The sequence below is a fragment of the Carcharodon carcharias genome, chromosome 5 (assembly GCF_017639515.1).
Source record: "Carcharodon carcharias isolate sCarCar2 chromosome 5, sCarCar2.pri, whole genome shotgun sequence".
Classification (NCBI taxonomy): domain Eukaryota; kingdom Metazoa; phylum Chordata; class Chondrichthyes; order Lamniformes; family Lamnidae; genus Carcharodon; species Carcharodon carcharias.
Window position 1 is genome coordinate 13,469,050 of NC_054471.1, and position 19,772 is coordinate 13,488,821.

Here is a 19,772-nt window from a genome sequence, read left to right on the forward strand (position 1 = left end):
CGCCAGGGGGCAGCAGCCTCTGACACTCCCCCATCGCCAGGGGGCAGCAGCCTCTGACACTCCCCCATCGCCAGGGGGCAGCAGCCGTTGATATTTCCCCATTGCCAGGGAGCAGCAGCTGCTGACACTCCATTGGCAGGGGCCAGCAACACACGCTGACGCTCTCCCATCACCAGGGGGCAGCAACACACGCTGACACTCTCCCATCACCAGGGGGCAGCAACACCCGTTGACACACCCTCATCGCCAGAGGACAGCAAATCCCACTGATACTTCCCCATCACCAGGGGGCAGCAGCTGCTGACACTCCACCATCGCCAGGGGGCAGCAACATCGGCTGACACTCCCCCGCCGCCAGGGAGCAGCAGCCGCTTGCACTCCCCCATCGCCAGGGAGCAGCAGCTGCTGACACTTCCCCATCACCAGGTCGGCAGCAACACCAACTGACACTCCCCCATCACTAGGGGGCAGCAACACCCACTGACACTCCCCCATCACCAGGTGGCAGCAACACCCGCTGACACTCCCCCATCACCAGGGGGCAGCAACACCTGCTGACACTCCCCCATCACCAGGGGGCAGCAACACCCGCTGACACTCCCCCATCACCAGGGGGCAGCAACACCCTCTGACACTCCCCCATCACCAGGGGGCAGCAACACCCGCTGACACTCCCCCATCACCAGGGGGCAGCAACACCCGCTGACACTCCCCCATCACCAGGGGGCAGCAACACCCTCTGACACTCCCCCATCACCAGGGGGCAGCAACACCCGCTGACACTCCCCCATCACCAGGGGGCAGCAACACCCGCTGACACTCCCCCATCACCAGGGGGCAGCAACACCTGCTGACACTCTCCCATCACCAGGTGGCAGCAACACCCGCAGACACTCCCCCATCACCAGGGGGCAGCAGCCACTAACACTCCCTCATCACCAGGGGGCAGCAACACCCGCTGACACTCCCCCATTGCCAGGAGGCAGCAACACCCACTGACACTCGCCCGTCGCCAGGGACCAGCAGCCGCTGACAGTCCACCGTCGCCAGGGGCAGCAACACCCGCAGACACTGCCCCATCGCCAGGGAGCAACAGCTGCTGACACTCCCCCGTCGCCAGGGGGCAGCAGCCACTATCAATCCCTCATCATCAGGGGCCAGCAACACCCACTGACACTCCCCCATCACCAGGGGGCAGCAACACCCGCTGACACTCCCCCATCACCAGGGGGCAGCAACACCCGCTAACACTCCCTCATCACCAGGGGGCAGTAACACCCGCTGCCACTCCCCCATTGACAGGAAGCAGCGAAACCCGCAGACACTCCCCTATCACCAGAGGGCAGCAGCAGCCGCCGATTGTTCGTTACTCTTGCCTCCCAGCATCACCTCCTTCACCGGATGGTGCATTGTTTGTCAACCGGAAGTGGTGGTTGTTAATAGCGACGCTGAGGCCTGAGGCCTGTGGATGGAAGTTGGTGCCTTCAGGATGAGTCCCGAGCGAGTGTTGCCTGAACCGGAGGATGAGCAACAGGCGCAGGAGCTGGGCCCAGGCCCGGCCCCGGCACATTGGAGCAGCGAGGAGGATGAGGAAGAGGAGACCGAGGCCGCCGGGGATAGTCCTGATTCCCCGGGACCTGGCCCCGGTGGCGGGTATCAGTATCTACCCTTGAATCAGGAGCCCGGCCTAGGACCGTCCGAGAACGGGGCGACTGAGCAGGACATCGGGGAGCGTCTGCAGGTAACAGGAAGACAGATGAATCCAAAGGGAAACACGCAGCCTGGGAATGAACGGCGGGAAGGGGAGAGAGCAGGATCCCAGAGAATATAAAACATGACAGAACAGGATCCCAGATAATATATCAAAGGACAGACCAGGATCCTGGGATAATATAACACAGGACAGACCAGGATCCCAGAGTATATAATACAGGACAGACCAGGATCCCAGAGAATATAACACAGGACAGACCAGGATCCCAGAGTATATAATACAGGACAGACCAGGATCCCAGAGAATATAACACAGGACAGAGCAGGATCCGAGAGAATGTAACACAGGACAGACCAGCATCCCAGAAAATATAACACAGGACAGACCAGGATCCCAGCGAATATAACACAGGACAGACCAGGATCCCAGAAAATATAACACAGGACAGACCAGGATCCCAGAGAATATAACACAGGACAGACCAGGATCCCAGAAAATATAACACAGGAAAGACCAGGATCCCAGAAAATACAACACAGGACAGACCAGGATCCCAGAGAATATAACACAGGACAGACCAGGATCCCAGAAAATATAACACAGGACAGACCAGGATCCCAGAGAATATAACACAGGACAGACCAGGATCCCAGAAAATATAACACAGGACAGACCAGGATCCCAGAGAATATAACACAGGACAGAGCAGGATCCGAGAGAATGTAACACAGGACAGACCAGCATCCCAGAAAATATAACACAGGACAGACCAGGATCCCAGCGAATATAACACAGGACAGACCAGGATCCCAGAAAATATAACACAGGACAGACCAGGATCCCAGAGAATCTAACACAGGACAGAACAGGATCCCAGAAAATACAACACAGGAGAGACCAGGATCCGACAGAATATAACACAGGACGGACTAGGATCCCAGAGAATAGAACACAGGCAGAACAGGATCCCTGAAAATTTAACACAGGACAGACTAGGATCCCAGAGAATATAACACAGGACAGACAAGGATCCCAGAGAAAATAACACAGGACAGTCGAGGATCCCAGAGAATATAACACAGGAAAGACCAGGATCCCAGAGAATATAACACAGGACAGACCAGGATCCCAGAGAATATAACACAGCACAGACCAGGATCCCACAGAATATAACACAGGAAAGACCAGGGTCTCAGAGAATATAACACAGGACAGACCAGGATCCCAGAAAATATAACACAGGACAGACTAGGATCCCAGAGAATATAACACAGGACGGATTAGCATCCCTGAGAATAGAACACAGGACAGACCAGGATCCCAGAGAATATAACACAGGACAGATCAGAATCCCAGAGAATATAACACAGGACAGACCAGGATCCCAGAGAATATAACACAGGACAGAACAGGATCCCAGAGAATATAACACAGGAGTGACCAGGATCCGACAGACTATGATAGAGGACAGACCAGGATCACAGAGAATATAAAACAGGGCAGACCAGGATCCCAGAGAATATAACACTGGACAGACCAGGATCCCAGACAATATAACACAGGACAGACAAGGATCCCAGAGAATACAACACAGGACAGACCAGGATCCCAGAGAATACAACACAGGACAGACCAGGATCCCAGAGAATATAACACAGGAAAGACCAGGGTCTCAGAGAATATAACACAGGACAGACCAGGATCCCAGAGAATATAACACAGGAAAGACCAGGGTCTCAGAGAATATAACACAGGACAGACCAGGATCCCAGAAAATATAACACAGGACAGACGAGGATCCCAGAGAATATAACACAGGACGGACTAGGATCCCAGCGAATAGAACACAGGACAGACCAGGATCCCAGAGAATATAACACAGGACAGAGCCGGATCCCAGATAATATAACACAGGACAGACCAGGATCCCAGAGAATATATCAAAGGACAGACCAGGATCCCAGAGAATATAACACATGAGAGACCAGGATCCGACAGAATATAACACAGGAAAGACCAGGATCCCAGACAATATAACATAGGACAGACCAGGATCCCAGAGAATATAACACAGGACAGAACTGGATCCGACAGAATATAACACAGGACAGACCAGGAACGCAGAGAATATATCACAGGAAATACCAGGGTCCCAGAGAATATAACACAGGACAGACCAGGATCCCAGAGAATATAACACAGCACAGACCAGGATCCCAGAGAATATATTACAAGAAAGACCAGGGTCTCAGAGAATATAACACAGGACAGACTAGGATCCCGGAGAATATAACACAGTACAGACTAGGATCCCAGAGAATATAATACAGGACAGACCAGGGTCCCATAGAACATAACACAGTACAGACCAGGATCCCAGAGAATATAACACAGGAAAGACCAGGGTCTCAGAGAATATAACACAGGACAGACCAGGATCCCAGAAAATATAACACAGGACAGACGAGGATCCCAGAGAATGTAACACAGGAAAGACCAGGATCCCAGAGAATATAACACAGGACAGACCAGGATCCAAGAGAATATAACACAGGACAGACTAGGATCCCAGAGAATATAACACAGGACAGACCAGGATCCGAGAGAATGTAACACAGGACAGACCAGCATCCCAGAAAATATAACACAAGACAGACCAGGATCCCAGAGAATATAACACAGGAAAGACAAGGATCCCAGACAATATAACATAGGACAGACCAGGATCCCATGGAACATAACACAGTACAGACCTGGATCCCAGAGAATATAACACAGGACATAGCCGGATCCCAGATAATATAACACAGGACGGACGAGGATCCAAGAGAATATAACACAGGAATGTAACGCAGGACAGACCAGTATCCCAGAAAATATAACCCAAGGCAGACCAGGATCCCAGTGAATATAACACAGGACAGACCAGGATCCCAGAGAATTTAACAGAGGACAGAACAGGATGCCAGAGAATATAACACAGGACAGACCAGGATCCCAGAGAATATAACGCAGGAAAGACCAGGGTATCAGAGAATATAACACAGGGCAGACCAGGATCCCTGAAAATTTAACACTGGACAGACTAGGATCCCAGAGAATATAACACAGGACGGACTAGGATCCCAGAGAATAGAACACAGTACAGACCAGGATCCCTGAGAATATAACACAGGAAAGACGAGGATCCCAGAGAATATTACACAGGACTGAACAGGATCCTAGAGAATATAACACACGAGAGACCAGGATCCGACAGAATATAACACAGGACAGACCTGGATCCCAGAGAATATAAAACAGGACAGAACAGGATCCCAGATAATATAACACAGGACCGACCAGCATCCCAGAAAATATAACACAAGACAGAAAAGTATCCCAGTGAATATAACACAGGACAACCAATATCCCAGAGAATATAACACAGGAAAGACCAGGGTCTCAGAGAATATAACACAGGACAGACCTGGATCCCAGAGAATACAACTCAGGACAGACCATTATCCCAGAAAATATAACACAGGACAGACCAGAATCCCAGAGATTATAACACAGGACAGACCAGGATCCCAGAGAATACAACTCAGGACAGACCATTATCCCAGAGAATACAACTCAGGACAGACCATTATCCCAGAGAATACAACACAGGGCAGACCCAGGATCCCTGAGAATACAACACAGGGCAGACCATTATCCTAGAGAATATAACACAGGACAGACCAGGATCTCAGAGAATACAGCACAGGACACACCAGGATCCCAGAGAATACAACACAGGACAGACCAGGATCCCAGAGAATATAACACAGGACAGACCAGAATCCCAGAGAATACAACACAGGATAGACCAGGATCCCAGAGAATATAACACAGGACAGACCAGAATCCCAGAGAATACATCACGGGACAGACCAGAATCCCAGAGAACACAAGACAGGGCAGCCCAGAATCCCAGAGAATACAACACAGGAAAAACCAAAATCCCAGAGAATACAACACAGGACAGACCAGAATCCCTGAGAATACATCACGGGACAGACCAGAATCCCAGAGAACACAAGACAGGGCAGCCCAGAATCCCAGAGAATACAACACAGGAAAAACCAAAATCCCAGAGAATAAAACACATGACAGACCAGGATCCCAGAGAATACAACACAGGACAGACCAGAATCCCAGAGAATACAGCACAGTGCACATCAGAATCCCAGTGAATACAACACATTACAGATCAGAATTTCAGTGAATACATCACAGGACAGACCTGAATCACAGCGAACACAATACAGGGCAGACCAGGGTCCCAGAGAATATAACAGAGGGCAGATCAGGAATCCAGAGAATAGAACACAGGACAGGCCTGGATCCCAGAGAATACAGCACAGGACAGACCAGGATCCCAGAAAATAGAACACAGGTTAGACCAGAATCCAAGAGAATACAACACAGGACAAACCAGGATCCCAGAGAATACAGGACAGACCATGATCCCAGAGAATAGAACACAGGACAGACCAGTATCCCAGAGAATATAACACAGGACAGACCAAGATCCCAGAGAATAGAACACAGGACAAACCAGGATCCCAGAGAATATAACACTGGACAGACCAGGGTCCCAGAGAATATAACAGGACAGACCAGGATCCGAGAGAATGTAACACAGGACAGACCAGCATCCCAGAAAATATAACACAAGACAGACCAGGATCCCAGAGAATATAGCACAGGACATACCAGGATCCCAGAGAATATAACACATGAGAGACCAGGATCCGACAGAATATAACACAGGAAAGACCAGGATCCCAGACAATATAACATAGGACAGACCAGGATCCCAGAGAATATAACACAGGACAGAACTGGATCCGACAGAATATAACACAGGACAGACCAGGAACGCAGAGAATATATCACAGGAAATACCAGGGTCCCAGAGAATATAACACAGGACAGACCAGGATCCCAGAGAATATAACACAGCACAGACCAGGATCCCAGAGAATATATTACAAGAAAGACCAGGGTCTCAGAGAATATAACACAGGACAGACTAGGATCCCGGAGAATATAACACAGTACAGACTAGGATCCCAGAGAATATAATACAGGACAGACCAGGATCCCATAGAACATAACACAGTACAGACCAGGATCCCAGAGAATATAACACAGGAAAGACCAGGGTCTCAGAGAATATAACACAGGACAGACCAGGATCCCAGAAAATATAACACAGGACAGACGAGGATCCCAGAGAATGTAACACAGGAAAGACCAGGATCCCAGAGAATATAACACAGGACAGACCAGGATCCAAGAGAATATAACACAGGACAGACTAGGATCCCAGAGAATATAACACAGGACAGACCAGGATCCGAGAGAATGTAACACAGGACAGACCAGCATCCCAGAAAATATAACACAAGACAGACCAGGATCCCAGAGAATATAACACAGGAAAGACAAGGATCCCAGACAATATAACATAGGACAGACCAGGATCCCATGGAACATAACACAGTACAGACCTGGATCCCAGAGAATATAACACAGGACATAGCCGGATCCCAGATAATATAACACAGGACGGACGAGGATCCAAGAGAATATAACACAGGAATGTAACGCAGGACAGACCAGTATCCCAGAAAATATAACCCAAGGCAGACCAGGATCCCAGTGAATATAACACAGGACAGACCAGGATCCCAGAGAATTTAACAGAGGACAGAACAGGATGCCAGAGAATATAACACAGGACAGACCAGGATCCCAGAGAATATAACGCAGGAAAGACCAGGGTATCAGAGAATATAACACAGGGCAGACCAGGATCCCTGAAAATTTAACACTGGACAGACTAGGATCCCAGAGAATATAACACAGGACGGACTAGGATCCCAGAGAATAGAACACAGTACAGACCAGGATCCCTGAGAATATAACACAGGAAAGACGAGGATCCCAGAGAATATTACACAGGACTGAACAGGATCCTAGAGAATATAACACACGAGAGACCAGGATCCGACAGAATATAACACAGGACAGACCTGGATCCCAGAGAATATAAAACAGGACAGAACAGGATCCCAGATAATATAACACAGGACCGACCAGCATCCCAGAAAATATAACACAAGACAGAAAAGTATCCCAGTGAATATAACACAGGACAACCAATATCCCAGAGAATATAACACAGGAAAGACCAGGGTCTCAGAGAATATAACACAGGACAGACCTGGATCCCAGAGAATACAACTCAGGACAGACCATTATCCCAGAGAATATAACACAGGACAGACCAGAATCCCAGAGATTATAACACAGGACAGACCAGGATCCCAGAGAATACAACTCAGGACAGACCATTATCCCAGAGAATACAACTCAGGACAGACCATTATCCCAGAGAATACAACACAGGGCAGACCCAGGATCCCTGAGAATACAACACAGGGCAGACCATTATCCTAGAGAATATAACACAGGACAGACCAGGATCTCAGAGAATACAGCACAGGACACACCAGGATCCCAGAGAATACAACACAGGACAGACCAGGATCCCAGAGAATATAACACAGGACAGACCAGAATCCCAGAGAATACAACACAGGATAGACCAGGATCCCAGAGAATATAACACAGGACAGACCAGAATCCCAGAGAATACATCACGGGACAGACCAGAATCCCAGAGAACACAAGACAGGGCAGCCCAGAATCCCAGAGAATACAACACAGGAAAAACCAAAATCCCAGAGAATACAACACAGGACAGACCAGAATCCCTGAGAATACATCACGGGACAGACCAGAATCCCAGAGAACACAAGACAGGGCAGCCCAGAATCCCAGAGAATACAACACAGGAAAAACCAAAATCCCAGAGAATACAACACATGACAGACCAGGATCCCAGAGAATACAACACAGGACAGACCAGAATCCCAGAGAATACAGCACAGTGCACATCAGAATCCCAGTGAATACAACACATTACAGATCAGAATTTCAGTGAATACATCACAGGACAGACCTGAATCACAGCGAACACAATACAGGGCAGACCAGGGTCCCAGAGAATATAACAGAGGGCAGATCAGGAATCCAGAGAATAGAACACAGGACAGGCCTGGATCCCAGAGAATACAGCACAGGACAGACCAGGATCCCAGAAAATAGAACACAGGTTAGACCAGAATCCAAGAGAATACAACACAGGACAAACCAGGATCCCAGAGAATACAGGACAGACCATGATCCCAGAGAATAGAACACAGGACAGACCAGTATCCCAGAGAATATAACACAGGACAGACCAAGATCCCAGAGAATAGAACACAGGACAAACCAGGATCCCAGAGAATATAACACTGGACAGACCAGGGTCCCAGAGAATATAACAGGACAGACCAGGATCCGAGAGAATGTAACACAGGACAGACCAGCATCCCAGAAAATATAACACAAGACAGACCAGGATCCCAGAGAATATAGCACAGGACATACCAGGATCCCAGAGAATATAACACAGGAAAGACCAGGGTCTCAGAGAATATAACACAGGACAGACCAGAATCCCAGAGAATATAACACAGGACAGACAAGGATCCCAGAGAATACAACACAGGACAGACCAGGATCCCAGAGAATATAACACAGGACATACCAGGATCCCAGCGAATATAACACAGGACAGACCAGGATCCCAGAGAATATAACATAGGACAGACAAGGATCCCAGAGAATATAACACAGGACAGACCAGGATCCCGGGAGAATGTAACACAGGACAGACCAGGATCCCAGAGAACATAATACAGGACAGACCCGGATCCCGGGATAATATAACACATCACAGACCAGGATCCCAGAGTAATACAGGACAGACCAGGATCCCAGAGAATATAACTCAGGAAAGACCAGGGTATCAGAGAATATAACACAGGACAGACCAGGATCCCTGAAAATTTAACACAGGACAGACTAGGATCCCAGAGAATATAACACAGGTCGGACTAGGATCCCAGAGAATAGAACACAGTACAGACCAGGATCCCAGAGAATATAACACAGGAAAGACCAGGATCCCAGAGAATATAACACAGGAAAGACCAGGATCCCAGAGAATCTAACACAGGACAAAACAGGATCCCAGAGAATATAACACGGGAGAGACCAGGATCCGACAGAATATAACACAGGACGGACTAGGATCCCAGAGAATAGAACACAGGCAGAACAGGATCCCAGATAATATAACACAGGACAGACCAGCATCCCAGAAAATATAACACAAGACAGACCAGGATCCCAGAGAATATAACATAGGACAACCAGGATGCCAGAGATTATAACACAGGAAAGACCAGGGTCTCAGAGAATATAACACAGGACTGACCAGGATCCCAGAAAATATAACACAGGACAGACTAGGATCCGAAGAATATAACACAGGACGGACTAGGATCCCAGAGAATAGAACACAGGACAGACCAGGATCCCAGAGAATATAACACAGGAAACACCAGGATCCCAGAGAATATAACACGGGACAGACCAGGATCCCAGAGAATATAACACAGGACAGAACAGGATCCCAGAGAATATAACACAGGAGAGACCAGGATCCGACAGAATATAATACAGGACAGGCCAGGATCCCAGAGAATATAAAACAGAACAGACCAGGATCCCAGAGAATATAACACAGGGCAGACCAGGATCCCAGAGAATATAACACAGAAAAAACCAGGATCCCAGAGAATATACAGGAGAGACCAGGATCACAGAAAATGTAACACAGGACAGACCAGCATCCCACAGGATGTAACACAGGACAGACCAGGATCCCAGAGAATGCAACACAGGACAGACCAGAATCCCAGAGAATATAACATAGGACGGACCAGGATCCAGGGAGAATATAACACAGGATAGACCAGGATCACAGAGAATACAACACAGGACAGATCAGGATCCCAGAGAATACAACACAGGACAGACCAGGATCCCAGAAAATATAACACAGGACAGACGAGGATCCCAGAGAATATAACACAGGACGGACTCGGATCCCAGAGAATACAACACAGGACAGACCAGGATCCCAGAGAATATAACACAGGAAAGACCAGGATCCCAGACAATATAGCATAGGACAGACAAGGATCCCAGAGAATATAACACAGGACAGAACTGGATCCGAGAGAATGTAACACAGGACAGACGAGGGTCACAGAGTATACAACACAGGACAGACCAGGATCCCAGAAAATATAACACAGGAGAGACGAGGATCCCAGAGAATATAACACAGGACAGACCAGGATCCCAGAGAATATAACACAGGAAAGACCAGGGTCTCAGAGAATATAACACAGGACAGACCAGGATCCCAGAAAATATAACACAGGACAGACGAGGATCCCAGAGAATATAACACAGGACGGACTAGGATCCCAGCGAATAGAACACAGGACAGACCAGGATCCCAGAGAATATAACACAGGAAAGACAAGGATCCCAGACAATATAACATAGGGCAGACAAGGATCCCAGAGAATATAACACAGGACAGTCGAGGATCCCAGAGAATATAACACAGGAAAGACCAGGATCCCAGAGAATATAACACAGGACAGACCAGGATCCCAGAGAATATAACACAGCACAGACCAGGATCCCACAGAATATAACACAGGAAAGACCAGGGTCTCAGAGAATATAACACAGGACAGACCAGGATCCCAGAAAATATAACACAGCACAGACTAGGATCCCAGAGAATATAACACAGGACGGATTAGCATCCCTGAGAATAGAACACAGGACAGACCAGGATCCCAGAGAATATAACACAGGACAGATCAGAATCCCAGTGAATATAACACAGGACAGACCAGGATCCCAGAGAATATAAACCAGGACAGATTTGGATCCCAGAGGATATAACACAGGAAAGACTAGGATCCCAGAGAATATAACACAGGACAGGCCAGGATCCCAGAGAATATAATACAGGACAGACCAGGATCCCATGGAACATAACACAGTACAGACCCGGATCCCAGAGAATATAACACAGGACATAGCCGGATCCCAGATAATATAACACAGGACGGACGAGGATCCAAGAGAATATAACACAGGACAGACCAGGATCCCAGAGAATTTAACAGAGGACAGAACAGGATCCCAGAGAATACAACACAGGACGGACTAGGATCCCAGAGAATATAACACAGGATAGACCAGGATCCCAGAGAATATAATACAGGACAGACCAGGATCCCAGAGAATAAAACACAGGATAGACCAGGATCCCAGAGAATATATCAAAGGACAGACCAGGATCCCAGAGAATATATCAAAGGACAGACCAGGATCCCAGAGAATATAACACATTAGAGACCCGGATCCGACAGAATATAACACAGGAAAGACCAGGATCCCAGACAATATAACATAGGACAGACAAGGATCCCAGAGAATATAACACAGGATAGAACTGGATCCCAGAGAATATAACACAGGAGAGACCAGGATCCGACAGAATATAACACAGGACAGACCAGGAACGCCGAGAATATATCACAGGAAATACCAGGATCCCAGAGATTATAACACAGGACAGACCAGGATCCCAGAGATTATAACACAGCACAGACCAGGATCCCAGAGATTATAACACAGGACAGACCAGGATCCCAGAGAATATAACACAGGACAGATCAGAATCCCAGTGAATATAACACAGGACAGACCAGGATCCCAGAGAATATAAACCAGGACAGATTTGGATCCCAGAGGATATAACACAGGAAAGACTAGGATCCCAGAGAATATAACACAGGACAGGCCAGGATCCCAGAGAATATAATACAGGACAGACCAGGATCCCATGGAACATAACACAGTACAGACCCGGATCCCAGAGAATATAACACAGGACATAGCCGGATCCCAGATAATATAACACAGGACGGACGAGGATCCAAGAGAATATAACACAGGAATGTAACGCAGGACAGACCAGTATCCCAGAAAATATAACACAAGGCAGACCAGGATCCCAGTGAATATAACACAGGACAGACCAGGATCCCAGAGAATTTAACAGAGGACAGAACAGGATCCCAGAGAATACAACACAGGACGGACTAGGATCCCAGAGAATATAACACAGGATAGACCAGGATCCCAGAGAATATAATACAGGACAGACCAGGATCCCAGAGAATAAAACACAGGACAGACCAGGATCCCAGAGAATATATCAAAGGACAGACCAGGATCCCAGAGAATATATCAAAGGACAGACCAGGATCCCCGAGAATATAACATATGAGAGACCCGGATCCGACAGAATATAATACAGGAAAGACCAGGATCCCAGACAATATAACATAGGACAGACAAGGATCCCAGAGAATATAACACAGGATAGAACTGGATCCCAGAGAATATAACACAGGAGAGACCAGGATCCGACAGAATATAACACAGGACAGACCAGGAACGCCGAGAATATATCACAGGAAATACCAGGATCCCAGAGATTATAACACAGGACAGACCAGGATCCCAGAGATTATAACACAGCACAGACCAGGATCCCAGAGATTATAACACAGGACAGACCAGGATCCCAGAGAATATATTACAGGAAAGACCAGGGTCTCAGAGAATATAACACAGGACTGACCAGGATCACAGAAAATATAACACAGGACAGACTTGGATCCCAGAGAATATAACACAGGACCGTCTAGCATCCCAGAGAATAGAACACAGGACACACCAGGATCCCAGAGAATATAACACAGGACAGACCAGGGTCCCAGAGAATATAACCCAGGACAGATTTGAATCCCAGAGAATATAACACAGGACAGACTAGGATCCCAGAGAATATAAAACAGTACAGACCAGGATCCCAGAGAATATAACACAGGACAGACCAGGATCCAACAGAATATAACACAGGAATGTAATGCAGGGCAGACCAGCATCCCAGAAAATATAACACAAGGCAGACCAGGATCCCAGCGAATATAACACAGGACAGACCAGGATCCCAGAGAATATAACATAGGACAGACAAGGATCCCAGAGAATATAACACAGGACAGACCAGGATTCCGGGAGAATGTAACACAGGACAGACCAGGATCCCAGAGAACATAATACAGGACAGACCCGGATCCCGGGATAATATAACACATCACAGACCAGGATCCCAGAGTATATAATACAGGACAGACCAGGATCCCAGAGAATATAACACAGGACAGACCAGGATCCCAGAGAATTTAACAGAGGACAGAACAGGATGCCAGAGAATATAACACAGGACAGACCAGGATCCCAGAGAATATAACGCAGGAAAGACCAGGGTATCAGAGAATATAACACAGGGCAGACCAGGATCCCTGAAAATTTAACACTGGACAGACTAGGATCCCAGAGAATATAACACAGGACGGACTAGGATCCCAGAGAATAGAACACAGTACAGACCAGGATCCCTGAGAATATAACACAGGAAAGACGAGGATCCCAGAGAATATTACACAGGACTGAACAGGATCCTAGAGAATATAACACACGAGAGACCAGGATCCGACAGAATATAACACAGGACAGACCAGGATCCAAGAGAATATAACACAGGACAGACTAGGATCCCAGAGAATATAACACAGGACAGACCAGGATCCGAGAGAATGTAACACAGGACAGACCAGCATCCCAGAAAATATAACACAAGACAGACCAGGATCCCAGAGAATATAACACAGGAAAGACAAGGATCCCAGACAATATAACATAGGACAGACCAGGATCCCATGGAACATAACACAGTACAGACCTGGATCCCAGAGAATATAACACAGGACATAGCCGGATCCCAGATAATATAACACAGGACGGACGAGGATCCAAGAGAATATAACACAGGAATGTAACGCAGGACAGACCAGTATCCCAGAAAATATAACCCAAGGCAGACCAGGATCCCAGTGAATATAACACAGGACAGACCAGGATCCCAGAGAATTTAACAGAGGACAGAACAGGATGCCAGAGAATATAACACAGGACAGACCAGGATCCCAGAGAATATAACGCAGGAAAGACCAGGGTATCAGAGAATATAACACAGGGCAGACCAGGATCCCTGAAAATTTAACACTGGACAGACTAGGATCCCAGAGAATATAACACAGGACGGACTAGGATCCCAGAGAATAGAACACAGTACAGACCAGGATCCCTGAGAATATAACACAGGAAAGACGAGGATCCCAGAGAATATTACACAGGACTGAACAGGATCCTAGAGAATATAACACACGAGAGACCAGGATCCGACAGAATATAACACAGGACAGACCTGGATCCCAGAGAATATAAAACAGGACAGAACAGGATCCCAGATAATATAACACAGGACCGACCAGCATCCCAGAAAATATAACACAAGACAGAAAAGTATCCCAGTGAATATAACACAGGACAACCAATATCCCAGAGAATATAACACAGGAAAGACCAGGGTCTCAGAGAATATAACACAGGACAGACCTGGATCCCAGAGAATACAACTCAGGACAGACCATTATCCCAGAGAATATAACACAGGACAGACCAGAATCCCAGAGATTATAACACAGGACAGACCAGGATCCCAGAGAATACAACTCAGGACAGACCATTATCCCAGAGAATACAACTCAGGACAGACCATTATCCCAGAGAATACAACACAGGGCAGACCCAGGATCCCTGAGAATACAACACAGGGCAGACCATTATCCTAGAGAATATAACACAGGACAGACCAGGATCTCAGAGAATACAGCACAGGACACACCAGGATCCCAGAGAATACAACACAGGACAGACCAGGATCCCAGAGAATATAACACAGGACAGACCAGAATCCCAGAGAATACAACACAGGATAGACCAGGATCCCAGAGAATATAACACAGGACAGACCAGAATCCCAGAGAATACATCACGGGACAGACCAGAATCCCAGAGAACACAAGACAGGGCAGCCCAGAATCCCAGAGAATACAACACAGGAAAAACCAAAATCCCAGAGAATACAACACAGGACAGACCAGAATCCCTGAGAATACATCACGGGACAGACCAGAATCCCAGAGAACACAAGACAGGGCAGCCCAGAATCCCAGAGAATACAACACAGGAAAAACCAAAATCCCAGAGAATACAACACATGACAGACCAGGATCCCAGAGAATACAACACAGGACAGACCAGAATCCCAGAGAATACAGCACAGTGCACATCAGAATCCCAGTGAATACAACACATTACAGATCAGAATTTCAGTGAATACATCACAGGACAGACCTGAATCACAGCGAACACAATACAGGGCAGACCAGGGTCCCAGAGAATATAACAGAGGGCAGATCAGGAATCCAGAGAATAGAACACAGGACAGGCCTGGATCCCAGAGAATACAGCACAGGACAGACCAGGATCCCAGAAAATAGAACACAGGTTAGACCAGAATCCAAGAGAATACAACACAGGACAAACCAGGATCCCAGAGAATACAGGACAGACCATGATCCCAGAGAATAGAACACAGGACAGACCAGTATCCCAGAGAATATAACACAGGACAGACCAAGATCCCAGAGAATAGAACACAGGACAAACCAGGATCCCAGAGAATATAACACTGGACAGACCAGGGTCCCAGAGAATATAACAGGACAGACCAGGATCCGAGAGAATGTAACACAGGACAGACCAGCATCCCAGAAAATATAACACAAGACAGACCAGGATCCCAGAGAATATAGCACAGGACATACCAGGATCCCAGAGAATATAACACAGGAAAGACCAGGGTCTCAGAGAATATAACACAGGACAGACCAGAATCCCAGAGAATATAACACAGGACAGACAAGGATCCCAGAGAATACAACACAGGACAGACCAGGATCCCAGAGAATATAACACAGGACATACCAGGATCCCAGCGAATATAACACAGGACAGACCAGGATCCCAGAGAATATAACATAGGACAGACAAGGATCCCAGAGAATATAACACAGGACAGACCAGGATCCCGGGAGAATGTAACACAGGACAGACCAGGATCCCAGAGAACATAATACAGGACAGACCCGGATCCCGGGATAATATAACACATCACAGACCAGGATCCCAGAGTAATACAGGACAGACCAGGATCCCAGAGAATATAACTCAGGAAAGACCAGGGTATCAGAGAATATAACACAGGACAGACCAGGATCCCTGAAAATTTAACACAGGACAGACTAGGATCCCAGAGAATATAACACAGGTCGGACTAGGATCCCAGAGAATAGAACACAGTACAGACCAGGATCCCAGAGAATATAACACAGGAAAGACCAGGATCCCAGAGAATATAACACAGGAAAGACCAGGATCCCAGAGAATCTAACACAGGACAAAACAGGATCCCAGAGAATATAACACGGGAGAGACCAGGATCCGACAGAATATAACACAGGACGGACTAGGATCCCAGAGAATAGAACACAGGCAGAACAGGATCCCAGATAATATAACACAGGACAGACCAGCATCCCAGAAAATATAACACAAGACAGACCAGGATCCCAGAGAATATAACATAGGACAACCAGGATGCCAGAGATTATAACACAGGAAAGACCAGGGTCTCAGAGAATATAACACAGGACTGACCAGGATCCCAGAAAATATAACACAGGACAGACTAGGATCCGAAGAATATAACACAGGACGGACTAGGATCCCAGAGAATAGAACACAGGACAGACCAGGATCCCAGAGAATATAACACAGGAAACACCAGGATCCCAGAGAATATAACACGGGACAGACCAGGATCCCAGAGAATATAACACAGGACAGAACAGGATCCCAGAGAATATAACACAGGAGAGACCAGGATCCGACAGAATATAATACAGGACAGGCCAGGATCCCAGAGAATATAAAACAGAACAGACCAGGATCCCAGAGAATATAACACAGGGCAGACCAGGATCCCAGAGAATATAACACAGAAAAAACCAGGATCCCAGAGAATATACAGGAGAGACCAGGATCACAGAAAATGTAACACAGGACAGACCAGCGTCCCACAGGATGTAACACAGGACAGACCAGGATCCCAGAGAATGCAACACAGGACAGACCAGAATCCCAGAGAATATAACATAGGACGGACCAGGATCCAGGGAGAATATAACACAGGATAGACCAGGATCACAGAGAATACAACACAGGACAGATCAGGATCCCAGAGAATACAACACAGGACAGACCAGGATCCCAGAAAATATAACACAGGACAGACGAGGATCCCAGAGAATATAACACAGGACGGACTCGGATCCCAGAGAATACAACACAGGACAGACCAGGATCCCAGAGAATATAACACAGGAAAGACCAGGATCCCAGACAATATAGCATAGGACAGACAAGGATCCCAGAGAATATAACACAGGACAGAACTGGATCCGAGAGAATGTAACACAGGACAGACGAGGGTCACAGAGTATACAACACAGGACAGACCAGGATCCCAGAAAATATAACACAGGAGAGACGAGGATCCCAGAGAATATAACACAGGACAGACCAGGATCCCAGAGAATATAACACAGGAAAGACCAGGGTCTCAGAGAATATAACACAGGACAGACCAGGATCCCAGAAAATATAACACAGGACAGACGAGGATCCCAGAGAATATAACACAGGACGGACTAGGATCCCAGCGAATAGAACACAGGACAGACCAGGATCCCAGAGAATATAACACAGGAAAGACAAGGATCCCAGACAATATAACATAGGGCAGACAAGGATCCCAGAGAATATAACACAGGACAGTCGAGGATCCCAGAGAATATAACACAGGAAAGACCAGGATCCCAGAGAATATAACACAGGACAGACCAGGATCCCAGAGAATATAACACAGCACAGACCAGGATCCCACAGAATATAACACAGGAAAGACCAGGGTCTCAGAGAATATAACACAGGACAGACCAGGATCCCAGAAAATATAACACAGCACAGACTAGGATCCCAGAGAATATAACACAGGACGGATTAGCATCCCTGAGAATAGAACACAGGACAGACCAGGATCCCAGAGAATATAACACAGGACAGATCAGAATCCCAGTGAATATAACACAGGACAGACCAGGATCCCAGAGAATATAAACCAGGACAGATTTGGATCCCAGAGGATATAACACAGGAAAGACTAGGATCCCAGAGAATATAACACAGGACAGGCCAGGATCCCAGAGAATATAATACAGGACAGACCAGGATCCCATGGAACATAACACAGTACAGACCCGGATCCCAGAGAATATAACACAGGACATAGCCGGATCCCAGATAATATAACACAGGACGGACGAGGATCCAAGAGAATATAACACAGGACAGACCAGGATCCCAGAGAATTTAACAGAGGACAGAACAGGATCCCAGAGAATACAACACAGGACGGACTAGGATCCCAGAGAATATAACACAGGATAGACCAGGATCCCAGAGAATATAATACAGGACAGACCAGGATCCCAGAGAATAAAACACAGGACAGACCAGGATCCCAGAGAATATATCAAAGGACAGACCAGGATCCCAGAGAATATATCAAAGGACAGACCAGGATCCCAGAGAATATAACACATGAGAGACCCGGATCCGACAGAATATAACACAGGAAAGACCAGGATCCCAGACAATATAACATAGGACAGACAAGGATCCCAGAGAATATAACACAGGATAGAACTGGATCCCAGAGAATATAACACAGGAGAGACCAGGATCCGACAGAATATAACACAGGACAGACCAGGAACGCCGAGAATATATCACAGGAAATACCAGGATCCCAGAGATTATAACACAGGACAGACCAGGATCCCAGAGATTATAACACAGCACAGACCAGGATCCC

The 19,772-nt window shown here is 47.2% G+C and overlaps 1 protein-coding gene across 1 annotated transcript in view; it reads left to right on the forward strand.

Annotated features, from left to right (window-relative positions):
• The first annotated feature begins 1,367 nt into the window (after positions 1–1,367).
• Positions 1,368–19,772, forward strand: part of mea1 (male-enhanced antigen 1) — a 234,591-nt gene continuing 216,186 nt past the window's right edge. The window contains exon 1 of the mRNA XM_041187136.1: positions 1,368–1,741. Within this exon, the coding sequence (XP_041043070.1) occupies positions 1,469–1,741 (273 nt within the window). The 5' untranslated portion in view covers positions 1,368–1,468. The remainder of the gene's footprint in view (positions 1,742–19,772) is intronic.